Source organism: Peromyscus leucopus, chromosome 7 (assembly GCF_004664715.2).
Source record: "Peromyscus leucopus breed LL Stock chromosome 7, UCI_PerLeu_2.1, whole genome shotgun sequence".
Lineage (NCBI taxonomy): Eukaryota > Metazoa > Chordata > Mammalia > Rodentia > Cricetidae > Peromyscus > Peromyscus leucopus.
Window position 1 is genome coordinate 23,909,031 of NC_051069.1, and position 26,935 is coordinate 23,935,965.

A 26,935-nucleotide genomic window follows, 5' to 3' on the forward strand; every position below is an offset into this window, starting at 1 on the left:
AGTCATTATTAGTGCAACTGAATCCAAAAGAAACGTCTTTTTCTTTTTTTAATAGTTAGTTTTATGACCCTCAAATAGGAAAAGAAAGACTAAGCAAGCAGAATGGCTTGATTAACAGGATCGAATCAGAACTAAGACCAAGAGGGTGAAAACAGAGAACATAAAAGACAGTAGGAAAATGGAGTTTCTCAGAGGCAAAGGATTGGGACAGTGCAGACCGAAGCTGCAGGCCCACGTACTGGAACCCCTTCAGAGCACCTGCCTCTGAAGCACACCAAGAATACACTTCCCGGCCCCTTTCTGAAAGGGAAATGGTATCGAGAGCACAATCTGGGAGAGCTTTCACAGTATGCATCTCCAAAGACTACAAAGGTCTCAAACACGAAGCTGAGCTGAAAACTTAAGTCTGTGCTGGGTCTGGGGAGATGGTTCCAGGGGTAAAGCACCTGCCATGCCAGTGTGAGGAAAGGAGGTTCGATCCCCACCACCTGCATAAATGCCAGGCCTTGAGGTGACCCACCTGCAATCCCAGCACTCAGGAAGAACTAGCCAAAGGGGTGAGCTGAGTCCAGGTGAGAGATCCTGCCTCAAGAGGGTGGAGGGCAATGGAGGAAGACACCTGACAGCAACTGCTGGCCTCCACACATAGGTGTGAACACACACAAACCACACCCACAAACATAAACACAGGCAAAATAAAGAGATCACCTATGTGCGCCAACTAAAGGACTAGGGTGTTAGATTTCATCCACATAACTTTCCAAAGGAACTCTGGCAATTTAGAATTTTTGACATTTGACAGGAAACAGAAAAAACAGGACTTGAGAATGGGGGCAGCAAGAGAAGGGATCCATCCAAAAAAATTGAATTTCGCCACAATAGCAAAACATGCCAAAAACTTCTCAAAAACATGAGGTGGTCTTATGAAGAGGGGCAAGGCAGTCTTGGTGGTGGGTGCTTACAGTTGGGAAGCCAAGGGGGGGTTGAGAGTGCAAGGTCGGAGAGAACTAGCCAGACCCTAGCTCAAAGGCAGGACACACCCGAGTCAGACTTCAGGAAAAGGAAAAGCTGTAAGAAAACGTGGTGTTGGTCTCTTTGGCCACAGCTCATGTTATTCAAGACACTCACTCTTAACTCTGAAAGGCATTATTTACTGGAAAGAAATATAAGAGGTTTCCCTAATTCTTGTAAGGCCAAGTAATGTGCCCCTAATCCCCACCCTCCCCCCAAAAAAGTATCTTACAAATTCTTAACCCTAACTTTGGAATGTCCAAAGCTAGGGTCTAAAATTACAATGTACACAGCTCTCAGAGGGCCTGGGTACAAATCACGCTGCCCAGCAGATTCATACTTGGCAAGGGAGAGCAGCAACAGTCATGGAACCCAGTGAATTGCTTAAAGTGATGTCCTAATATCCAGTTCAGAAAGCCTTCATCCAGGCCATGTCAGGTGTCCTGATGTGAAGTCACACTTCCATGATATATTGGTTCACCAAAAGCAATGAGTGATTCTGAGAAGTTCTGAAGGAAATAATGACAGCCGTGGAGGAACCAGAGTCAAGAGAGGCTTTCTCAGGGAGGGAGAACTATTTAATCTTAGCAAGGGCAGCAGCTCTTCTTTCTGTGTTCTGGAACAAGGCACGGATTAAAGCTTTTACTTCGCTGGAAGAGAATGCAGTTGCCAGGGGCCCCTTTCCATCTGCCCACCTGCAAAACAAGACAGGCTCTATTTCCTATTATGTCTCCACAAAAGCCAGACTTTAAGTTATCCTATGTGATCCAAACACTCAAGGAATTAAATAAATCCTGGGAATCCCACTCTTCTTTAGATGATCTTGCTCATGGCTGCATCTGGCACAAGTACAGCCAGTAGAGACAGGGGAGAGATGGCTCAGTGGTTATGAGCACTGGCTGCTCTTCTAGAGGACCAGGGTTCAATTCCCAGCACCTACATGGCAGCTCATAACCATCTGTAACTCCTGTTCCAAGGGACGTGATATCCTCTTCTGGTCTCTGTGGGCACCAGGCACACATATGGGTACACAGACATACATGCACACAAAATTTCCATACATATAAAGTACATAAATCTTTTTTGTTGTTGTTGTTGTTTTTTGAGACAGGGTTCCTCTGTGTAGCTTTGGAACCTGTCCTGGACCTCGCTCTGTAGACCAGGCTGGCCTCGAACTCACCTAGATCCGCCTGCCTCTGCCTCCCAAGTGCTGGGATTAAAAGCGTTGTGCACCACCACCACCACTACCACCACCACCCGGCAAAACATGTAAATCTTTTTTAAATAAGTGAGTGAGTGAGTGAGAGACAGAGACAGAGAACTTGAGCCACATATGGTGGCTCACATCTGCAATTTAAGCACTTGGGAGGCTGAGGCAGGAAGATGTTTTATTGAAATTCAAGGCCAGCCTGGTGTATATAACAATTTCCTGCCTGGAGTATACAGAAAGACCTTGTGTGAAAAACACAAAACACCTTTTGCAGGGGTTCTAAACCAGTGGTTCTCAACTTTCTTAATGGTTTGACCCTTTAATATGGAATGTAAATATCTACCATGCAAGATAGCTGATGTGCAACCCATGGGAAAGGGTCATTCAACCCCAAAGGGGGTCACAACCCACAGGCTGAGAATCACTCTCTCTCCCTGGAGAAAAAGAACTGGTAATTCAAAAGGTGGTTTTGTGCTCAATACTTAAGACTTGACAATCACTTCTCTGTTAAATTATTCATTCTTTTTTTATAAACTGCAGTGCTGGGAATCTAATTGTTCTTAAAACGCACATCCAGGTGTAAGAAGGATGCACTAATTAGAAACACCAGAACATCTGTACTGCATGCCAAAATCACATGTTCTATCAAAACAGTATGAATGAAAAATCTTTGGTTATTAAATATGAGAAAGTGGGGCTGGAGAGATGGCTCAGAGGTTAAGAGCACTGACTGCTCTTCCAGAGGTCCTGAGTTCAATTCCCAGCAACCACATGGTGGCTCACAACCATCTGTAATGAGATCTGGCACCCTCTTCTCTGTACATAATAAATAAATAAATCTTTAAAAAAAAAATATGAGAAAGTGGCCATGAGGTCTGCCCTATGAAAGACCACTAAAAGGCCTCAACTACTGCAATGCAACATGAAATTTATGTACCAGAGGTGCCAGAGACATGGCTCAGTGGTTAGAGGGCTTGCCTAGCATGCACAAGACCCTGATTCAATAACCTGCACATCTGTCTGTCTCACACACCCTCACACTCACACACACACACACACACACACACACACACACACACACACACACGCGCGCGCGACACAACGACGACTGCCACTGATGGTCCTAGTCCCCTTTTGTGACCACACATATGCTGCCACAGAAAACAGATACGCACCGATCTCCAATTTCTTGCAGGCTAGCCTGCAGCATGATCATCAGCTCTTTGAAAGGCATCCATTTGGCCACATAGACTGGAACCTCTTCCTGGTATTTCTTGTTCTTGTTCTCGTCAGACAGAGGTGCAAACACTTGCGGCCCTTCATCCATCACAGTTTTGCACAGGGAATACAATCTATCGCCATCTTCAGTTGAGATGTCCTAGTTTAGCACAAAGGGAATGTAACAGAATAGAACTGAGCCAAAGGGCAGGGCAGAGCAGATGTTTTCCAACCAACCATTGAAGCACATCTTACTAGTCACTAGATCCAGTCAGCTCTCTGAAAACCCTCCTGAAGCTAGCATGAGATAAGCTGTGTGTCGGCCAATAGTCAGCAGTTCTGTGTGTCTGCACAGGAGCCTGTGTTCCCAACACAATGTGCTCCACACAGCCTGCTGCAAAGGGCAGGATGCAACTGCAAGTAAGGGTTTGATCGCGCTACACTATGGAGGATCAGCTGGCCACGTCCAGGCAATTTTCTTCATAGGATCACACAGTCCACTCAACTGCACAGTATGCTGGCAAAGTGGTACCTGCATAGACTATTCCCGTTGCTAAATTAAGTTACTTAGTTCATCTGCAGAACAAATAACTTCATACTAAATAATGTTTCTTGGGACCACTGCCCAGTTTCCAATGCCCTCACTCCTAATTTGGATGCTAGATTGAGAAGTCGCACAACCCTACTTTCTTCTCTAGGTATAAAAGAGATTAGCAAGTTCCCAGCAAAACAGAATTCAGACAAAAGTAGAACCAACCAACCAAACCACAACAGCATGAGTTAGACACTAAATAACCAATCTCTTCTACCATTTGTGCCAATTAAAAACAAGGCTGCAGCATCACTTTCTTAATAAAGTCACAGTGCGGGGTAAGACTTGCATTTCAAGTCTGTATGGGTCCTTACCTCCAGAGCAGTGATTCTGCTAATCATCTCAGCAATCGAGGTGTTTAGCAAGGTCCCCATAGCCTTGCAATAAATATTCACCGGCAGGACATCCTGCCACACAATTCCAAGTCTCTTTAGCTGGTGCAGTATCTGTCAGAAGAACAAAGCTATTTACACAGAAGGAGGTGGCTACAAGTCACACTTACAATTTTATGCGATAAGTAAAATGGGGGAAAGAAGTGATATAAAAGTGAGGTAACTGGAACCCTATGGCTCTTGAATGTTTGACTCGGGGATGTCCTTAAGAGAACAAAAGCAGACTCATCCTAATGGGAGCACTGCAGTGAAGAGGAAATCAGCTAAATGTGGTGTGTCACAATGGAGCAGTGCTGGGCCACAAAGACTGGAGTCGAGTCATTTGCAAGAAAACATGCTCAGCTGGAGATGACCACTGTAAGCAAGTGAAGTGAGTCTCAGAGGACACAGATCACGGCTTTGCTCATCTGTGGTTCCTAGATCTTACACAGACCCAGACAATAATGTCTGTGTAATGACAGACAAGTAGAGCAAGGGACTCAGCACTTGATACGAGAGGTGAGAAAAAGGAAGGAAAGGAGTGTGTGTGTTCTATGAGTGTCTGCATGCAAATGTCCTTATCAAACCCAGTCCACATACAACCAATATACACCAGTGGAAGAAAGACCCACTAAGACAGGAGTAGAGAGGAAAGCCAACATTTAAAAATTTGAGTCAAGGGAAAGATGGCTTCCTCGTGTCTTGTTTGAACAGGGAGAAGGCCTTACACATAGCTCTGACAGGTATCTAGACTTTCCAATAGGGAGTACAGGAATCAACTGAGCGGCTTGCTGGGTGGGGTGAGGGCCTCTAAGGAAGGGTGGGCACCGTCATCAGTGCCTGCGACAGCCTCCTACCTGCCTCACTGCTCTGCTTGCTGCAGAATAATTCTCTTCGTCATCCATGTTGGAAAAGCTCCTAGCACTTGATAATCTTTCCAGAAGTTCTCCTTTCTGCGCCCGCATTTGGGCCAAAAAACACTCTGTGCCTACAGGGGGAAAATAAAGAACCATAAGCCTGTTGACCCACACTGCTAAACCAGTGAGCGAGATGAACATAAGCCTGACAGCGGCTGGGCCTGTATAGAACAACTGTATTTTTAAGTCACTAAGTGTGTTCTTTGTCAACTTCCTGTCTGTATAAAATGATCCTGAACCCACTTAGCCAGTCCTTCTGATCCCATCAAAGGGTGATAGATAATCCTTTCTCAACAGTTTGCCTGCAATATGAGACAGCAAGGAAAAAATCATTTCTATAAAAACCAGCTGCTTTCTGTTGCAGCGTCTACATTGCTCATGGGAACCCGTGCAGCTGAAAGGCTACTTGGACCACACAGGTTCTCAACTCTTCTCTGGGTGCCCTCGTAATAAATTTCAGTTTACCCTACAATGGATTTCTTTGGACTTCTAATAGTCACAATCAAAACCACAGAAGTCCTAAAGGGAGGGAGCTGCCTTGGGGTTTACAAGAACAAGAGCTGATGTCATTGAGGGTCTGTCAACAACACCAACAGCACTGTCACGGTACACATCTCATTATGTGGCTTTCTCCTGACACAAATGACTCGGGGGAGCCAATGCATACCAGCAATAAAGTCAGGCATCTTAACATACCACAAAATCATGTCATGAAAAAGTAATGTTTGCGGGGTTGAGCTCAGCGGTTAGGAGCACTGGCTGCTCTTCCAGAGGTCCTGAGTTCAATTCCCAGCAACCACATGGTGGCTCACAACCATCTGTAATGAGATCTGGTGCCCTCTTCTGGCCTGCAGGCAAACACGCAGCCAGAACACTGTATAATAAATAAATATTTTTTTTTTTTAAAAAGTAATGTTTGCACAAAGATGGTATCCATTTTATAGAATTAAATAACTAGAAATACTAGCAAACTAGAAGACTTCCCATACTCTAACACATCTAATACATCACTAACTCCTAACCTTCTTAGCTACTAAATTACAAAGCTATTAGACTGTATATATAAGTCACATTTCCAAATGTTAGGGATCAGTTACCAAGTCTTCTGAAGCCAGGTACAAGGTCCACAAAGGTAGTCGTGCCATCGCAAAGAATGGGAGCAAGACGCAATCTGAACTGATGACCCAGGGTCAGCAAGTGGTGAGCAATATACATGCAATTGTTATGGTGAATGGCAGCCAACTGGGGGAGCTTCTGAAGGTTCTCCCTAGGCCAAGAGGAAGGGCAGAAAAGGAAACCACCGGTTACTCAAGTCAAGCTTTCTGGAAAGTTGTCTCTCCTCTAAGGTGGTAGCCCTTGGCTTTGACCAATGTCTACTTGTATATGCTGAACATAACAAAACATGTAATCATTCTCCTTCAGTTAGTTGTTCAAGCCAATATCACCTTATCCAATAAAATTCTCCCAGCGGTGGGCTGGAGAGAAGTCTCGACAACCAAGAGTGCCTGCTGCTCATGCACAGGACCCGAGTTTGATGCCCAGTATGCAAGTCAGGTGGCTTATAACCAACCACCTGTAATTCCAGCTCTAGGGGATCCAACTTCTGGCCTCTGTAGGCATCTGTGCACATGCACGCACACACACATTAAAAGAAACTACTATTCCAATGACTAACAAAAAAGAAAAACCAAAAGAATCAACTGTGGATATGTTGCCCTTAGCACAACAAACACAGTAAACTGCATTCTGAACTTCAATTCAACTTAGACAGTCTGGGAAATGCAGGTTCACTTCTCCCTTTCTGAACTCCCATTTCATTTATATAATGAAACACTAAAATTTTTCAAAATTGACTACAGATTAGAATCACATGGGAAATTTAAGACTACACAGTGAGGCGAACAAGTGAACACACACACAAATAAACATAAAAAATAAACTCAATCTTTAAAAAAGAGAGGTGAACCCTTAACTATGGAATGGTTTTGGTGACAAATTACTAAAAATATCTATACAAAGCATACAAAAGCCAGGCTGTCAAGGCGCACACCTTTAATCCCAGCACTTGGGAGGCAGAGACAAGAGGATCACTTAGTTTGAAGCCAGCCTGGTCTACCAAATGAATTCCAGAACAGCCACGGCTACACAAAGAAATTCTGTCTTGAAAACAAAACAAAAAACCATGAAAACATTTCATTTTAATAACAGAAAGAACTAGAGGCAGAGTTGAGCAACTTTTCAGATTAATATCAAAAGCAAACAAACCTTTAAAACCCAAGACATTGGGTTAATACAGCCTGATGCTGTATTAACATTAGAAAGAGTGCCTGAGCGGATTTCACACTAAGAGGGCCTTCTCATGGGTAGGTTCTACAGAACTACAAAACCAAGCACACTCATTGGATGAGGACCTTCCTATTTCCTAACTAAGGAAAGTAGGGTGGCTCCCAAAATGCCTGGGCATTAAAAACTGGATAAAGTTCTTTTGACCTTTTAAGTGTGTGCCACCCACATGCAAGGTCACTCACTGTACACACCACAGTAAATGTGTACAGCCTTTAAAAAATCTTAGTTTGGTGTACTTTTACTGCCAATTTCACCAATAGCTGTGGTGAAAACAAGTTTTTGACCCGACTTACCATTTCTACAGACAATTATCCAGAAATGAGACACTTACTTGTGGTATGTTGGCACCACGTCATGGAACAAATGGAAGATATTCCTCACTGAGTAGAAAAGCTGAACGGCACTGGAAGGAGAACAAACGTTCAAGAGAAATTATACAAAACAACGCAGGTGTTCTGTTCATGAAGATCAGTTGATAAAAATATGGCTGCAGAAAACTGGATCTCAGTGGAGACACACTTCAACATCTATAAACGGAACTTCTTTCCCAAAACGTGGATACAATAACGACCTTCAGAACAGGAGCATTCATCCCAAAGCCTCTTTTCCACTCACCCATCTGTGCTCTGCCAGCACTCAAAGTATCCTGCCAGTGACTAATGGAGCTAAGCCTCAAGCAAATGTCACCTGTTCCCGATGCACTCTGCAAAGGGCAAGGCATCAACCAAGGCACTCACTGAGTTCTTTAGAGTCAGGCTGACTTTCAGCCTTCACCTTCCCCTTCTTCCCCAACGCAGAGATGAGTTCACATTTTTGAGAACAGCATTGAACCCTCAAGGTTTTTGCCCTTTAAATCTGATTTTAACCACCAAAAGATTACTATTAAAATGCATTCAAAAGGGGTGTGTGTAGGGGAACAAGAGGCCTTGGCCTCCAAAATGAACCTGAAAAGAGAAAACACATGGAGATGGAGAGATGGTTCTTTTAAAGCCCATTTGGGATGTCAAGCAACCCGCCACCCCTACACAGAGTTCTATTCCCAACACCCACATGGTGGCTCACAACACCAGGAGATCCAATGCCTTCTTCTGACCTCTGCTGGCACCAGGCATACTTGTGTTCACAGATATACATGCAGACAAAACACCCATACACATAAAGATTTTTTAAATAATTCAAATAAATATTAAAAAAATCTGTTGCAAATGGAATGAATATAAATATTCAGCATACCAAAACAGTGTTTGGCATTAATTTTCTTAGAGGAAAAATTTTAAATAATGTCATGCATCTCTAACTTCTGGTCTGACATATTTGAAGAATGTCATTCAAGGAAATAGTGACAGTTATGTTTACCTTGCCAAAAGCGCACATTCATCCTTTACAAAGGAACAGGTCTTCTGCACAAGCCAGTGAATGGCTCAGCAAGCAATAGCGCTCTCACAGACCTAGTGAACCAAGTGTGATTCCCAGAGCCCATGTAAAGGTGAAAGAAAGTGATTCCTCAAATTTGTCCTTTGACCTCCACATGTGTGCCATAGCATCACTCACACACTCACACACACACACATAAAAATAAATATGCACTATTCTTTCTACTCATAATCAATACTAATACTTCAGCTGACTAACTGAAGCCACAGTAGCACTAGGTAAATAAGTTCTATTCAGAGCAGCATAAAAAAGTGTTTGTGCTGGGTGCTGTACACACTTTTAATCCCAGCATTCAGGAGGCAGAGGCAAGCAGATCTCTGTGAGTTTGAGACCATATTGGTGTACAGAGTAAGTTTCAGGATAGCCAGAGCTGTTACAGAGAAACTCTGTCTCGAACCCCATCCACCCAAAAAAGTATCTGCACATGAAAATAACCCATAGATCTGAGAATACAATGACTAAGTCGAGCCCAAACTCAGAGTGTTTTCTTTGAGGCTGAGAAGAAGAGCTAAACAGACTCACACTGAATGGGTTTTATAAGCCTGCTCTACAATCAACTGGCTAGCCTGCCATTTTTTCCTCAGGAACTGCTTCAAAACAAAGATTCTGTATGAGATGTGAAACAGAGCCTGAGGCACCCTGAACACAGTGTAGATTAAGAGGAGCCATCATGAAAGGGTGCAGCCGGATCTGCGGCATGTTCTAATCCCGAAGAAGACTGACCCTCCCTCCCTCCCTCCCGCATGCAGCGCATTGCTGTGTGGAGCAGACAGGGGAAGTTCTCTGTCCCTCCAGCTCCTCAGGCTCCACACGGTGCTGTCACATGTCGTATAACTATCATAATTATGCAGCAGTGAGCACTTCAATATTAAGCCTTTGCAAGGGAGTGTTCTAGGTCCTCTGCCTGTGCTTTCTTATATAACATCCTTTGATCATAGAGAGCCAAAATTAAACCAAAATTTAAATTTAAAATCAAAAAGTGAGCCAAAAATGAAAGCATGGCTTACTAAAAAGTGAAAAAAATTTAATGCCAAATAAACCTATGTAACTATCCACACATGTACCTATTTCTTGGTTTCTTTCTTTTTGTTTTGTTTTTGCTTTTTTTTTTTTTTTTTTTTTTTTTTTGCTTTTCTGGGTCTTGTTTATCTATTTATTTTTTTTCATAATAGGATTGTATTAGGTAACCCAGGCTGGCCCAGACCTTGCTTTATAGGCCAGGATGGCCTCAAATTCACAATCCTGCCTCAGCCTTCCAAGTGCTAGGTTTATGAACAGAGGCCAACACACCCAGCCAGCACCTGCTTCAACACATTTATACTCATGTTTCTGTAAGTAAATGACAGGGATCAATTCATCTGTGTTACCATTGATCACTACTTGTTGTTGCCTCTAGTAAAGTCTGATAAGCAAGCTCCATTAACTTCTTCACAGACTCGCTGATGCGGCACGTGGGTAAAGAAAAGGAATGTGGGTCCAGTGATGTCTCAGGCTCTAGGTTCCCAGTGTCGCTGAACTGCATTTTGCACACCTTCTGCACCTGTAGCTTGTTATCCACATCAGGGCTGGGTAAGTCTGGTACAGCTTCCTTAGAATCAGGGGTGATCTAGGATTCAAACAGAGCAACCGGAAAATTCCAAGTCAAGCACGCAGCAGAGGATAAAGACACTCAAGGTTTCCATGGTGACAAAGTTGTGGCCCTAGAGTGACTAGTAGATCTGCAAGGAAGCAGGCTGATTTAAAGACTGTTTGATCTTGACTGACAGCACATGGGAAGAAGTTGGAATCTCATGATGTACTGTAGGATTCTTAATATTGATGGAAAAGCAAAGATTTGGAATAACTGAAAAGACCTGCAAAACTCATTATTCTCAGGTCTCATAAAAATACCAGGTTAACTCGAAATGGGTTAATACCTGTGTACTTCAAATGACCAAATACTTTGTTGGACACAATAACGGGACACACCAAGGGAAATGAGGTATGCAGAAGAAAGGACTAAGAGTCCAGAGCCTGAGCTGGGTATGGTGGACACCTTTAACCCCAGTACTTAGGAAGCAGAGGAGATGGTTCTCCATGTTCAAGATCAGCCTGGTCTATATAATGAGGTCTTTTGTTTTGTTTTGAGACAAGATCCCTCTGTGTAACACTGGCTCTCCTGAAACTCACTTTATAGACCAGGCTAGCCTTGAACTCATAGACATCCACCTGCCTCTTCCTCCCAAGTGATGGGATTAAAGGCATGTGTCACCACTGCCAGGCTATGTAACAAGTTCTATGCCAGCCAGGGCTACACAGTTGAGACCCTGCCTCAAAAAAAGAAAAAGAGAATGGAGTTCAGAATCCTCACTGCCATTTCAAGCTGGGAAATCTATTAATAGATTGCCTTAGTCTCTATTTTAGTAAGGTTCAGAATGTTTCAGTAACACTTTGCATTCACCAAATGTTATTAAATATATATATGTATATGTGTATATAATATATATATTATATATACATGATATAAAACAAAATGGCCCAGATAAAATATTCTTCATGTAAGTTAGTTCACTCCCATTGCAAGTATTTATTTATACCTCTAAAAAGGTATTTATTTTATTCTTATTTATGTGTGTGCATGCACACACGTGGGCATGCATGAGTGTGCAGGTGCCCATGGAAGCAAGAAGTGAACTTCTCACAACAGGCCACACTCTCTATACATAATACAGCCCAAGCACACACATCTTCACATAATAGAGATGAGATAATCTGCTTTTTAATTTCAAGAACAGCAATCCACTACATTTATACAGGCTTTCTCAGTTTACACTTTCAAGTCGCTTTCAAGTACGTATTTTATCTGGAGCTCACAATAATCAAAGAAAAGGGAGATAGCAGGAGCATTTTAAAGAGGACCATTTGTCTCCACAAGTTCAGGGCCTGCTATTCCTTTCTACTTTATCATATGTGTCTCAAAATTAAGGTGCTTTGCATAAGCAATGCAGTAATCCCCAAGTACCTTCACAGTGTTGTGAATTTCGGAGGTCATTAGGTTTCTAGCTGCCACAATCACATCCTGGCACTTCTTATTAGCAAAATGAGAATTGATATTCCGAGCATATTTCAGCAAGTCGGTAGTATCACCTTTTAAAAATCTCATCTCCTTCAGGGACTTTTCAAATTCTTCAGTGGACTGTATGATCTGACAGAGACAAATATGAGACAGAGAAGAGAATTACATACAGTTATCCCTCAGTGTGCTTTGGGAATTAGTTCCAGAACACCACTCAGAAATTAAAATCTGTGGATGTTCAAATCCTCTGTGTGAAAAGGCACACTGTTTACAACCTGTGTACAGCCTCCCATATACCTAAATCACCTCTAAATTATAGTACTTCAAACAGTATATATACTATGTAAATAGACATCATAGTCCACTGTTTCAGGAAAAATGATGAGAAGAACTGTCCTATCTAGTAAAGAAGCAATTTTCCCCCCAAATATTATCAGTCAACAGTCAGGCTAAACTTACAGACACAAATCTATAAAAGGATCAACATGTACATACATTTCAATACCAAAATTTGAACTCACTGTAATGAAAAGAGTAAGAACCAAGACAGCCATTTAGATCACAGGACAAGTCATCAATTACTTGGTTTAAACAATATATATCCTGGGAGACGGAGAGATGGCTCAATAGGTAATAGCAATTGCTGCTCTCGCAGAAGACCAGGGTTCAGTTCCCAGCACTCACATGGTAGCTCCCAATCACCTGTAAATCCAGTTTCAGAGGATCGGATGCCCCTTCCTGATCTCCACAGGTACCAGGTATATGGTGCACATACATACACTCAGGGAAAACAGACACATCCTTCTTTTAAAGAATTAAAATAAATTAAAAATAAATTTTAATTATATATTCTTCCAATCCATTTGGAAAAGAATTTTCAATAGAATTATAAGACTGATAAAGGTATCAAGATCTGGACTGAAGAGATGGCTCAGCGGTTAAGAGCACTCACTGGCTACTCTTCCAAAGGTCCTGAGTTCAATTCCCAGCAACAACATGGTGGCTCACAACCATCTGTAATGAGATCTGGTGCCCTCTTCTGGCCTGCAGGCATGCATGCAGGCAGAACACTGTATACATAATAAATAAATAAATCTTAAAAAAAAGGTATCAAGATCTTACAAATAAACACCCCTATTTTAGCATTCAAGCAAGTACAAAAAAGGGGGTTAAAGGTACTACACAACAGGTACTGCAGTTGATATACGCATCAAATTAACAAAGAAAGTATACTTCCTCAATCAAAATGGCAGAGTAGGAAGAAATTATGTAGAATTTGTTATTTCTACTCCCTAGTAATGGTTTTCTTAAGAGTATAACTTAAGCCAGGCATTGGTGACTCACACCTTTAATCTCAACATTCAGGAGGCAGAAGCAGGTGGATCTCTGCGAGTTCGAGACCAGCCTGGTCTACAGAGTGAGTTCCAGGAAAGGCGCAAAGCTACAGAGAAACCTTGTCTCAAAAAACCAAAAAAAGAAAAAGAAAAGAAAAAAGAACAAAAGATCCTAAAGAAAACACAAGACAGCGGCAGGACTCAGTCCTGTCTGAAAGCCCATTAGTTCTCTACTCTTTACCTCCTCGTATTGCTGTAGCTTACTGCTATTTGTGGGAATCGAATAAACCAAGCAGTTTCTGATGAGGCACTCAGACAGGTCCTCCCAGATCACATCACCAAGCATCTCAGCCAACAGGATCTCAGGGGCTTTTCCATTTTCTAGGTCTGTGTCAAGAGGCAAATCTGAATCCAAAAGAAAAGGTTTTAGACAAACTATTCACAGTTCTGACACATTCTTAAGTTCCTGAGTTTTCTAAAATGATTAAGTTTTAAGATGATGGGCAGAGCAAGTTCCAGGACGGCCAAGGCTACACAGAGAAAACAAAATAAAATAAAAAGATGGTGGGAAAGAAAATGGTGCAGATAATTCTACAGCTACCTCCACAGGCTGCACATGACAATGCATGACATAAAATCCTGATTATTTTGCTTTCACGGCTCGGATGAATCCTGCTCACTGCAGCACTCCTGTGCTCTGTAACAATGTGTGTTATGCTGTCTACACTATAGCCATCCACCCAGAGGCCATCAATCTACTTGTAACAAGCACTCAGAAAGTATGCATTCAAAGTTAAAACTAATTTTTAACAAAACCTTACTTCGTTTTAATAATAAAAAACAAGAGAAAGAAAGAACACTGTACTTTTCCATCACTTGTATAAGATTTGGGAATTCATTCTAAGCAAAATATCAGTAAATTACACTAGAACATCCTGTCTAATCTGCCAAGCACAGTATCCTAGCATCTCCTCTATAGTTTACCTCATGGCTAGTTTTTTCAAAATACCTGGGGAGCATTATATTTAGAATACCATATTTATCATTTGAATAACAGTTAAGAGCCAACTGAATGGCTCAGTGGGAAAAGCTGCTTACCATATAAGCTTAGTGACCTACGTTCAATTCCCACAACATACACATTAGGAGAGAACTGACTCCCACCAGGTTGTCTTCCAATATCCACACTCACACTGTGGTTAACAAATAAATATAATGCCGGGCAGTGGCGGTGCACGCCTTTAATCCCAGCACTCAGGAGGCAGAGGCAGGAGGATCTCTGTAAGTTAGAGGCCAGCCTGGTCTATAGAGTGAATTCCAGGACAGCCAGGGCTAAATAGAGAAACCCTGCCTTAACAAATGAATGAATGAATGAATGAATGAATGAATGAATGAATGGAAGGAAGGAAGGAGGGGAAAGCCAGGATGTTGATGCTTCCTTTTAGACTCCATTCCAGCTTTCTTTTTTTTTTTTTTTAAGATTTATTTATTTATTATGTATACAGTAATCTGCCTGCATGTGTCCCTGCAAGCCAGAAGAGGGCACCAGATCTCATTACAGATGGTTGTGAGCCACCATGTAGTTGCTGGGAATTGAACTCAGGACCTCTGGAGGAGCAGCCAGTGCTCTTAGCCACTGAGCCATCACTCCAGCCCATTTTTTTTTCTTTTCCAGCTTTCTTCTGAAACAGAATGAAAAGTGAAGCCATTACAGACATTAAAAAGAGAAAAAATTTCAAGCCAGGCGGTGGTGGCACATGCCTTTAATCCCAGCACTTGGGAGGCAGATCTCTATGAGTTCAAGGCCAGCCTGGTCTACAGAGCGAGTTGGGGGGGGGGGGTCAGTTTATATACATGCTAACACTACCAGTTACCTCTGGTTTACAGAAGCCAACAAGTGGAATGACGCTCTGCTCTTTGCCATTGCTCATGAGTTACAGACAGGCTAACTGCACCATTAGTGTTGTGTTTTCACTGAAGTAAAAGGAAATGCTTGCTAGAAATTCAAATCATCAAAAATGAGGATGTGGATTTGGGAGAGGGGTGTAATGCAGAATGAAACAGGCAGGATCTTACTCTATAGGCCAGGCTAGCCTGGAAGTCATGGTGATCCTCCTGCCTCGGCCTCCTGGGTGCTGACAGTACAAGCTTGAAGTACCACACTACCTGTCACTTGCTAAGGACTTGTGTCCCCGCAGAGTTTTCAGTTGCAGACCTAACTGCCAACATGAAGGCGTTGGGAAACCGAGCCAGCAACTGACAAGAGGAGTGAGGCAGGAAGATTCCTGGCCTAGTCTAGGATACAGAGTAAGTTCCAGACCAGACCGTGAGACTCTTGTCTCAAAGAAAACCAAACCAAAACAACAAAGGTGCATTTCTTCTTAAGAACTGAGAGGAAGAAAATCTCCGTTGGGAGATGGATATGGCGGCACACAGCTGTGATGCGGCCTTGGGAGGCTGAGGCAAGACTGTGGGTTTGAAGTGTTCTGCTTCCATCAAAGTCACACAGACGATTCCTTACTCATATCTAAATCACTATACAAAGATAAATAGTTTATGATTGTTAGGAAGGCCCACGAATAGCAACATTTTTAAAGTTTAAAAACTTTCTTCAAAAGAATGTTGGCTGGAACATTCCACAGGACTACTGAAGAAGGCAAGAACCTAAGTCAAACAGACCAGAAATAGCAGCACTGTTTCAAAACACTGGAAGAAACTGGTTTTTCAAGACAGGGTTTCTCTGTGTAGCCCTGGCTGTCCTGGAACTCACTCTGTACACCAGACTGTTCTCACACTCAGAGATTTGCCTACCTCTGCCTCCCAAGTGCTGGGATTAAAGGTGTGAGCTACCACACTGCCTGGCTCAGAAGAAACTTTTTTTTTTTTTTTTTTTTTTTTTTTTTGGTTTTTCATGACAGGGTTTCTCTGTGTAGTTTTGGTGCCTGTCCTGGATCTCGCTCTGTAGACCATATAGAGGAGAAAAACCTGGTTCACAGTAAAACACAAAAATAGGCTATTTCCGATGTAAAGATTACCAATAGGCCAAGTGAAAACATAATTTATTCCTGATATTGCTACTCATTTATTTGCATCAGACAAATCGAGATTTTCCCACGGAAATATGTACAACAGTACCTGGCTGATTTTTCCTACAACTAAGGCAAGATCCCAAACTATGATGTTACCAGAAGTCCAGTAGAAGTACATCCTAGACTGTGGGAGCCCACAGAGGTTTCCTAGTGAGATCTGAGCTTGCTTTACCAGCAGGACTGCATAAGAGGATGATTTGATCACGGGCCTGGGTTGTGGGTGTTTGGAAGGGTCTACACTTGGTTGTATCTTAACAAGGGGGAGGTCTTTTGCTTCACCCTTTGGCATTGTTATAAAAAGCCTTTTGAATAAAGTTCTAGGCCAGTGGATAAGGACCCAGGCCCTCCCAAGGCAATCCTGTGTTTCTGTCTTTTTCTTTCCCCTCTATCCTTCTATCTAAATCTCTTATCCCTCTCTTCTCAAGAGTACCCATGTAAAGGTCAGGGCTGGTCCCCCACACTGGACTCCAGCTAAAATACCATTAAAACACGGGATCTGAGATACCACTAATGACCCAACTTCCTAATACAGGGCAAAGAGAAGAACTGTAAAGTGGGCAAGAACTCAGAAGGGACGTACTATGCTTCTGTGGCTATCATAGCCCAGACCCTCTCCTTCACTGGACTCTACCAGCACTTTTGCCCTAATGGTAATACTTGTAAAAGCAGTATGCACATTTCCAGATTATAAAAGGCCACTTTGGGCTACAGACCTAGAAGCTGTTTCTGGAGCACTTCCAGGACTAATCGGATCTTTGCAAAAGCTTCAGGTGGTGACGGATGTTCCAAGTCTGTTGTCAGAGACTGAAAGCGAATGGTAACTGAATCCGGCTGCTTTTCAATCACAGCATGGAGTGATGGGCAAGTCACCAGAGGTTTAAGCATATACTTCAGCAGCATCTGACCTGAAATCAATACCATGAAAACACTCATCAACAACTACTACAGAACAGGGAAAACGATGCAAATATCACTACTCACACATAAGTTTCCAAAAAGTAAAGAAACAGAAAAGAATAAGACATTGTCTCAAAAAAATAAAAAATAAAAAATTTAAAAATCAGGGACTAAAGAGATGGCTCAGTAGTTAAGAGAATTTCTTATTCTTGCATAGGACCCAGGTTCGAGTCTCAGCACCCACAAGGTGGTTCACAACCATGATTCCAGTTGCAGGGGATCTGATGCTCTCTTCTAACCTCCACAGGAACCAGACATACCCGTGGTACACATACATACATACAAGCAAAACCTCATATATAAAATAAAATAAATAAATCTAAATATAAAATTTGTTTAAAAATCATCACTAGAGGAAATTTCTAAAGCATAAATGTACCAAAAATATATATCATGAGGACCAGAGAGATGGCTCAAGGGTTAAGAGCACTGGCTGCTCTTGCAATGGACCCAGGTTCAGTTCCCAGTTCCCACATGACAACTGGCAACTGCCTGTAACTCCAGATACTGGGAAAATCTAACGCCTTCCATGGACACAACATATACATAGAGTATCTATATATATAAGCAGGCAAACTACCCAAACACATAAACTAAATAAGTAAATCTCAGAAATAAAATATACCTATGAAATTACATACTGTAAGTTTTCTCAGAGAATCTTTCCTACCTATAGACTTTTAAGTTATTCAAAAATAATAATTATGAAAATTAAGAAGTAGTTTTTAAAAAGGACCCATTCATTACTAAAAGATACTTATGACCAGTCCCTTTGATGCAGTGGTTCTCAACCCGTGGGTCACAACCCCTTGGAGGGTCACATATCAGATATCTTGCACATCAGATATTTACATTACAATTCATAACAGTAGCAACATTACAGTTGTGAAGTAGCAACAAAATATTTGTATGGTTGGGGTCACCACAACATGAGAAACTGTATCAAAGGGTCACAGTGTTAGGAAGGTTGAGAACCACTGCTCTGATGGATCACTAATATTCTCCTTAGAAGTTTATCATCTCTTTGGTCATGCCTTTCACACTAGGCCTTCTGAAATTTAATGGGAATGAAACAAATCATTTACCAAATGATTTCAGCTTGGTGGGTAATTCTCCAAGAATGGAAAATGCCAAGAGGACAGAGCTGATGGATGGCAGAGGGGCCACCTCCTCCTTCTGGGGTTGTTCAGTGCAGAAATGAAGCTCTGTTTGTAGGCAAGATTCTAAGCTGCTGGTATCTGAGAAAAGGAAAAGAATATCAGCTGTCTCAGCAATGAGGGGATCATCTCCTCACAGCACGTCCTCTGCTGTGAGGATACGTTAGATTCCTAAAATTGTTAGATTCCTAAAAGTTTCATTACGACATACTTATGATACGATTAAGTATGATACACATGACCTATGCACTGCTTCCAAACAGAAGATGCCATTTTTTTGGTATGTCCTAAAAAATCAAACTAAGTGCAAAAAAGTTGATATGCCAGTAAGAAATGCTACCTAAATGTGTGCAGACTGACTAAAGAGGTAAGGGCTGTAAAGTGAGCCCGTGGTTCCCAGACCTTCCACCCGCCAGTGTCACCAAACCTGCTTAACAGGTCTAATAAGCAGAGTGTTACTAGAAAGAGTTCAACGCTCCTGCCGGCGTCACCTCAGCTGCAGTCTACCCGAGAATCCCATCTGAAACCTTCTGTACCACTTCTTTCAAAATACCAGATAATATATCAAATGTAACACACGAAGTGGAGGCAAAATGGATATAGGAAACAACAGGAGTTTCTGGGATGTACTCTGAAATACACTAAATTTCAAAATCCAACACAGAAAATGTATGTTCTTTACAAACCCCTTCCTAGGTTTCATTCTAAGGCAAATAATTTAGAATGTGAGCTCACTCTCAGGAATGAGAAGAGAAAGAGAAGGGAATGAGGAGTGAATATGATCAAAATCTATTAGCTACATTGTAAAAATGTCATCGTGATATTATGTACAATATATATGCTAATCGAAAAAATGAAAAACAAAAACCTGTGAGAAGGGCCGGGCAGTGGTGGCGCACGCCTTTAATCCCAGCACCTGGGAGGCAGAGCCAGGAGATCTCTGTGAGTTCGAGGCCAGCCTGGTCTACAGAGCGAGTTCCAGGACAGGCACCAAAACAACACAGAGAAACCCTGTCTCGAAAAACCAAACAAAACAAAAAAAAAAACCTGTGAAAAGGGAGATCACACTAAGAGGTAGGTTGGAAGATTAATAAATGAAATTCAGAAAAACTAATAGATTAATACATCAGTAAGTGAAATAGTCTTGTTTTTTAATACTAAATATTTAGGATGTATTCAGAGGCCAAAATGGTTCAGGCAGATTAAGCAAAGCAGTCCACCTGAGGTCAGCAGCACCTTTTGACGGGGGAAACTTCCATACAATCAGCTTCTGCCACTCTTCTCCGAGGTGGTAAAGGATGTTCTGCTTCTGGACAGTAAGCTCCATGCTGAGAGACTTCAACATTTTCAAGTCAAAGCATTTTCTGGATTTTAATAACTTCAAGCATTCCTGTGCCTGGTAGTAAAATGGAATCACTGTTAACATTTCCTCGAGATTCACAAAAAAACTAGAACCTACTTGTTGAACAATAAAGGACCAAAGGACACAAACAAACACATCAAAAGCGAGACCAGCACTAGCGGCTCAGACTTCAAAGAGCGTGTACGTACCTCCTCCAGGTGCCGAGCAGCAGCGATGTATTTCTTCTTCGCTAATGCACTATTATACTCTTCAATAGCAGAAGAAAACTGAAAAAGATAAGTTTAGATTAGCAGGCATTTTCGTTTCCAGGTCTTACTATTTTAAATGTCTGCTTGTAAAATGTGAAAACACCATTTTGTCAGGAACCAATCAGAAAAAGAGACAGCCTCCTCAGCAGCCAAACACCAATGTTCCAGCTGAGCTTACTTACCTCTTGCAATTGTTTGAGCAAATCCAGGACTACAGAGTCTCTTTCCAGCTGCTGCTTCAAGCTTGTAAATTCAGCAGTCGATATGTGAAGATCCCGACGGACCTAATTCATACATCAAAAGTGTAAGTACTTTTAAGTCATACCACATCAAAGGAATACAACACTCGTAACTTATCACTAAGCTTTAGTAGCACAGTGTAATTCATGTTGAAATTTAAACAGTTCAGACAAATAAAAACACTGAAGGTGATTAGGAGGGACTGTAAAGGTCCACTTAGTTCAAAGCCTTACCCCATACAAGAACATCCATTCTCAGGTTGACGAGATAGCTCAATGGGTAAAGATTTTTGCCACCAACCCTGATGACCTGAGCTTGAGTAGCAAGCATATAACACACAAAACAAATACAAATAAACAGAAATCAATAAGGACACCCATTCTCAGAACAGGATCTCACAATACAGCCCTGGCTAGCCTGGAACTCATTATATAGACCAGGTTGGTCTCCAACTCACAGAGATGTGACTATCTGTGCTTCATCACCTTCTCTTAAGGTAAGCAGTGTCTTTCAGTAGAGAGTTCATCCACTTGGATTACTAGAAAGGCATCCCCATTGACAAGTGACTATTTTGTTTTGTTTGTTTTTTTGAGACAGGATTTCTCTGTGTAGTTTTGGTGCCTGTCCTGGAACTCGCTCTATAGACCAGAACTCACAGAGATCCTCCTGGCTCTGCCTCTCAAGTGCTGGGACTAAAGGCATGCACCACCACAGCCGGGTGACAAGTGATTGTTTTTAATGTTGAGACAGAACCCACTTCCTTCTATTCTACTGTTTCAGGGCATTATTAATTCCCTCTCTCCTGTGTTTTAACTTCGCCCTCCCTCATTCTTCATGCATGCATAAAATAAGTAACTGAGCACCTACAGCTGCATGGGAAGCTCCTCCCTCATTCTATTCCACTGTTTCAGGGCATCATTAATTCTCTTTCTTCTGTGTTTTAACTTCGCCCTACCTCACTCTTCACTCATGCATGAAACAAGTAACTGAGCACCTACAGCTCATGGGAAGCTCCTCCCACCAGATTTCAGTATGTTGAACTTTCCATGCCTTTGGAAAGAATTCCCTCCACTCGAACAACCACCCTATTTCTCAGCAGCTGCCTTCTTCCTCTCCCGCTTCACACACATAAGCTTTTGCTAACTGACATTTATGCTGTCTTAATTCCTCATTTCAGTCACTCTACACCTCGCTGTAACGAAGGTTTTAGTTCCACCAGTTCATCAATATTGTCCTGATCAAAAACACCAATTTTTCAGCCAGGGGTTGGGGAGGTGGGGGGTGCATACCTTTAATCTCAACACTTGGGAGGCTACACGGAGACCTTGACTCACTCACTCAAAAAAAAAAGGCACCAATTTTTCACTGCTCAACCAAAGCCTATTTCACCAATACCAAACTAACACACCTCTTCTTCCCTCTCCCTTCCCTCTCTCTTGTTCCATGATCCATTCTCTACTGATCTCCCTCAGTTCTCTAAAATATCTGGCCATGTCTGGAGACATTTTTTTGACTGCCACGCTGAAATAGGGCTGGCATCTAGTAAACAGAAGCCATGGAGTAGAGCTCTATCATTACCCAGTGCTTTATACACTGTACAGGACAGACTTACTCAGCCCAATATATCCGGAGCCAAGGGTCAAGATTTGTTTCAGTGACCAAACAGCTTGTGCCTCAGTTCCCCTTTGCTCCTAAAGCATACCACACTCTCCATAAAGATATGGAGTACTAGGCCACAGAGTACCGCAGTACAAGAGTCCTCTGCAGGCTCATCAACAGTAGAATAGCTGTGATGAACAGTGCAAGCAAATTTTACAGAAGGCCCAATTCAAGAAAAATCGTCTGACACTTAAATGTCTTAAGGCCAGCTGCAGATCTAAGAGAATGCTATAAAAGATGAAAGGGCAGTTGTGCACAGCGTCACAAGCCTCTAGTCTCGGATCTTAGCCTCTGGGGAAGAGGAAGCTGGAGCATTCCAAGTGCAAGGCCAGCCTGGGCTACACAGTGAGCTCCAGGCCAGCCTGGGTTGCACAGAAAGACCCTGTCTCAACAAGAGAGAAGGAGGAACAAACATTCTAATTAGGAAAAGACAAAAGACCAAATGATCTAGTTCTAAGCATTATCTGTTTTCATTTCAAATGAAGTCCTCAGATTTTCTTAATTAAAAAATCCACTCACATATAAGACATTATTATCCTCACTAAAAGAAAAAGCACCATAAGAGGAGACTATATGATTCTAAGTTTGAGAAATAGTTCTAATTAGAATTGAAGTCACCCTACAATCATTTGGTTCAACCTCTACTTACCAATAAGGAAATCAAGGCCCTGAAATGTTCCACAGAAGTTTTAGAAATCAAGAAGCTAAAAAAAAACGATGCCTCCCTAAGAAACCTAAACTTACCCAACACAACAATCTATTCTTACCTCACTCTCTATCCTGGATTTCAGCTGGTCGATGTCATTAGATAGCTTGTCCACCTGGGTAACCAGGTCCTGTGCACTCTGCATGGTAGGCAGGAATTCACTGTACTTCTTGCTGATCATATTGCACACCTCACCCTGTAATACAAGATAAAAAATTAAAAAAAGGATTGGGTCTTGTTATCTCCCTTAATTCAAGGCAACTTAATGCATTCTTTTTTTTTTTTTTTTTTTTGGTTTTTCGAGACAGGGTTTCTCTGTGTAGCTTTGCGCCTTTCCTGGAACTCACTTGGTAGACCAGGCTGGCCTCGAACTCACAGAGATCTGCCTGCCTCTGCCTCCCGAGTGCTAGGATTAAAGGCGTGCACCACCAACGCCCGGCAACTTAATGCATTCTTGAACACTGCACTGAGTAATGAAATGAATTAGGAACTTCATCAAAAATATACAGCATCTTCCAAGTTAGAACTTTATCTAGTTACACATAGCTTTCCCTCCAAGCAATGCATTTCCTTCAAAAACATTTCATTCATCCTTAAGGGTCCCATACATTATTAAAATGAGAAAGACAACAATTACCAAACTCCAACAATGCTCAAGATTTGTACAGACTCTAGAAATGAGAAAGATGGAGTCATAAGTTTCACAATGAATTGTATCTGTGTCCAAAAATTTTAATCATCTACCTAAACATACATATCCATAATCTGTATACCTTATTTTACGAATTTCCATCTTCTGAGTAGCAGATAATCTTTAAGAGATAATCTTAAAGCTCTTCAAATGATTAGAAGGACTGGGGAGATGGCTCAGACAGTAAAAGCGCTTGCCGCCAAAGATGACCCGAGTTCAATTCCTGGGACCCACACAGTAAAAGGAAAAAACTGATTCCCAGAAGTTGTCCTCTGACCTCCACACATGCACCATGGCACATACATGCACCCCCACACACACACACACATACATACATAAATAAAAAATTTAAAAAAAGGATTGGGTCTTGTTATCTCCCTTAATTCAAGGCAACTTAATGCCTTCTTGAACACTGCACTGAGTAAACTTATGCTTGCCCATAAACTAATTCCTTTCAGGGAAGAAAGATTCTATTTTCCAACCTGACCAAAATACAGGGCCAAAATGCAATACTCCAGCAGAGTTACAAAGTACAATGAGAAAGACTATCTCTCAGAGGGGAAAAAAAAAAAAAATCAGGCATCTGCTTTATTCAGGAGGTTACATTTGAGATGGAAGATTTTATATATATTAGAAATACATTGAAAGACTTTTAAAAAATGGAGAAATGGCAAAATATGGGAGCTGGGGGTGCAGGGAAATACGCTTATCTGAGGCAAAGAAAGTAGTACTCATTGACTTAAGACTCAAGTTTACGTATAAAAACTAATAGAAAAAGTAGGCTCTGAATGCAATGTTCTCTTCCTAGGTCATTAAAAAGGTCATTTAAAAAAAAAGAAGAAGAAGAAGAAGAAGAAGCTTAAGCCACATTACAGAGATGCCATTGGCAAGAACACCTAAAATTAAGAAAGCCATTTTTGTGTCATCCACTGTTGTTAGGACGCTTGCTCCCTGAAGTCCAGACTTTCTCAGGGACACGTCATTTTAAATGAAAGCCACTGAAGATGTGTCTTGCCAGGTAACACCAATACGAAGTGAAACTGTGGCTGTGTGCTGCAAATCCACGCAGGCACAAGATAGGCTCACCAGCACTTCGCATGCCTCAAGTTCCGTGCGTGAATTTAGACTTTTATAAACATATTCAACCGGTTAAAAAAAATCGAGGATGACGCCACAATTTTCCTAGAATTATTACATTCATCCATAAATGAAAGAGTGGGTGGAGATGAGCAGGCAGATAGGGTGGCTTGTCCTGTCCTCTCTCCCAGCCCTCTCTGGACATCCGGGCTTCCAGTCCCACCTCCGGCTCCACTGGTTTCTTCAGTCTGCTCCATCCCAGTTCACTCTTGCTCAACTTAGCACGACTCCCCACCACGGTACAGCCACGGCCCCTTCCTCCTCACAGTCCCAGGCCTTGGTGGCAGCTATCTAAGCAGTCCCCACACTTGTCTCGCCTCCGACTCAGGGTTCTCCCCATTAGTTCCGCACCCGGATCTCCCCAGCTTGCAGCCGGCCGACGGTGGCCCGCCCTCACCTTGATCTCCTCCACCCGCCGGGTCAGGCGGCTGATTCGAGTGCCGAGATCCTCCTTCTCCAAGCTCCCCGAGTGAGCCAAGACTTCCGTCACGAAAGAAGCCATCGCCACGAAACGTACCTACACCGACCAGGTCACTCCAGCTGCCAGCGCCGCAGCTCGCGTCCCGCCCGCGGCCTCACCGCGTGGCCTGCCGGGAAACTGAGTCCTGTGGGGCCCCGCGCTCCAGCACAGGCGAGAGTCACACTACAGTTCCCAGCAGGCCCCGCGACTCCTGGCATTGGGTGTTTCGGCAGCGTCTGGTAGCCCCAAGACTGCGCAGGCGTGATCTGTTCCCTACTGGTTTTCAAACGTCTTGTCTCTTCCCGCCGGTTTTTTGTTGTTGTTTTTTTGTTTGTTTTGTTTTGTTTGCACTAGAAGCTGCGGAATGTTTCACCTAGTAAATCCTTTATGAACCTCCCTATGTTCCATAACATTTTCCTGTGAAATGATCTACCCCGATACTTAGGGACTCATCTCGCTCTTTTTTGTTAAATATTTATTCATTGGGCGCAGCAGCTAACTTGAGTCTACGCGAATTTTGCCCTCTGGAGTTGAGCGGGAGGGAAAGCGGTATCATCTCATTATTAGAGAAAGCCTCCCCGCAATTGCAAGCAATATATATCTATATCTATATCTATATCTATATCTATATCTATATCTATATCTATATATTGCTTATGTTGCCTCATACTAAGTATACTCATGCATAAATGCCGTACCCATTTATACTTAGGGTAACAGTCCTGTGTGTACTAAAAACATTCCTTTGTAAAAAAAAAATTTTTCTTAGGATTTGTATGTTTGAAGCCCGACATAGTGGTGCAGGAGGATCTCTGTGACTTCGAGGCCAGCCTGGACTACAGAGAAAAGCCCTGTCTCGAAAAACCAAAACCAAACAAACAAAAAGATTTATATGTATGAATGGTTTGACTGTGCCCACGGAAGTCAGAAGGAGGAAACAGATACCCTGAAACTGGACTCATGGATGGTTATGAGCCACCATGTGGATGGTGGGAGTTGAACCCAGATCCTCCATAAGAGCAACCAGTGCTTTTTTTTTTTTTTTGGTTTTTCGAGACAGGGTTTCTCTGTGTAGCTTTGCGCCTTTCCTGGGACTCACTTGGTAGCCCAGGCTGGCCTCGAACTCACAGAGATCCACCTGGCTCTGCCTCCCGAGTGCTGGGACTAAAGGCTTGTGCCACCACTGCCCGGCTGCAACCAGTGCTTTTAACCACTGACCAAGCCATCTCTCCAGCCCCTAAAACAAGATTCTTCGCACTTCCTATCAGAGATTACAAATAAATTACAGCAAAAGCTTTTTGCCGGGCAGTGGTGGTGCACGCCTTTAATCCCAGCATTCTGGAGGCAGAGGCAGGCAAATCTCTGTGAGTTTGAGGCCAGGCTGATCTAAAGAACGAGTTCCAGGACAGGCTCCAAAACTACACAGAGAAACCCTGTCTGGGGGCAGGGGGAGAAGCTTTTTTTTTTTTTTTTTTTTATTGTTGTTTAGGTTTAAAGTTTTTGGAGATTTATTGGTTTTGATTTGAGATATGGTCTCTAGCCCAGGAGGGCATCAAATTCACATCTATCCTCCTGCCTCAGCCTCCTGCATACATGGATTATACACTTGCTCCACTACGTCCAGATATCAGGAGCTTTTAAAAAATTGTTTCACTATTGAGGTTCTGGAAAGATGGCTCAGTAGAGTACTAGCCTTGTGGAGGACCCATCTTCGGGTCCTCCATCAGGTGGCTCACAAGT

The 26,935-nt window shown here is 42.4% G+C and overlaps 1 protein-coding gene across 2 annotated transcripts; it reads right to left on the reverse strand.

The window, feature by feature from the left end:
* Window positions 1-22: 22 nt before the first annotated feature.
* Window positions 23-25,340, reverse strand: Zw10 (zw10 kinetochore protein). 2 transcript variants are annotated; one of them, XM_028864869.2, is made up of 17 exons: window positions 25,133-25,211; window positions 23,681-23,821; window positions 22,969-23,103; window positions 20,485-20,586; window positions 20,243-20,320; window positions 19,928-20,087; window positions 18,620-18,772; window positions 17,291-17,482; window positions 13,730-13,893; window positions 12,101-12,283; window positions 10,467-10,705; window positions 7,997-8,068; window positions 6,417-6,586; window positions 5,260-5,390; window positions 4,346-4,477; window positions 3,397-3,599; window positions 23-1,706 (listed from the first exon to the last, which is right to left on the reverse strand). In XM_028864869.2, the coding sequence occupies exons 3-17, from the start codon at window positions 23,086-23,088 to the stop codon at window positions 1,586-1,588; spliced, it is 2,220 nt and encodes a 739-aa protein (XP_028720702.1). In that variant the 5' UTR covers window positions 23,089-23,103; window positions 23,681-23,821; window positions 25,133-25,211; the 3' UTR covers window positions 23-1,585. The 2 variants fall into 2 exon arrangements, with proteins under 2 accessions (XP_028720702.1, XP_028720701.1); XM_028864868.2 differs by lacking the exon at window positions 23,681-23,821 and having other exon boundaries at window positions 25,133-25,340.
* Between the last annotated feature and the right edge of the window lie 1,595 nt (window positions 25,341-26,935).

What these genes read in the sequence shown, in the direction of transcription:
- Zw10 (XM_028864868.2), bottom strand. Translation starts at nt 25,237, where the DNA reads ATGGCTTCTTTCGTGACGGAAGTCTTGGCTCACTCGGGGAGCTTGGAG. An exon ending in ACCTGGCTTCAGAAGACTTG is followed by an intron (nt 5,391 to 6,416) that starts GTAACTGATCCC and finishes TTCCCCCTGTAG; the next exon opens with GCACAGAGTGTTTTTTGGCC. An exon ending in GCAGAATCACTGCTCTGGAG is followed by an intron (nt 3,600 to 4,345) that starts GTAAGGACCCAT and finishes GTGCTAAACTAG; the next exon opens with GACATCTCAACTGAAGATGG.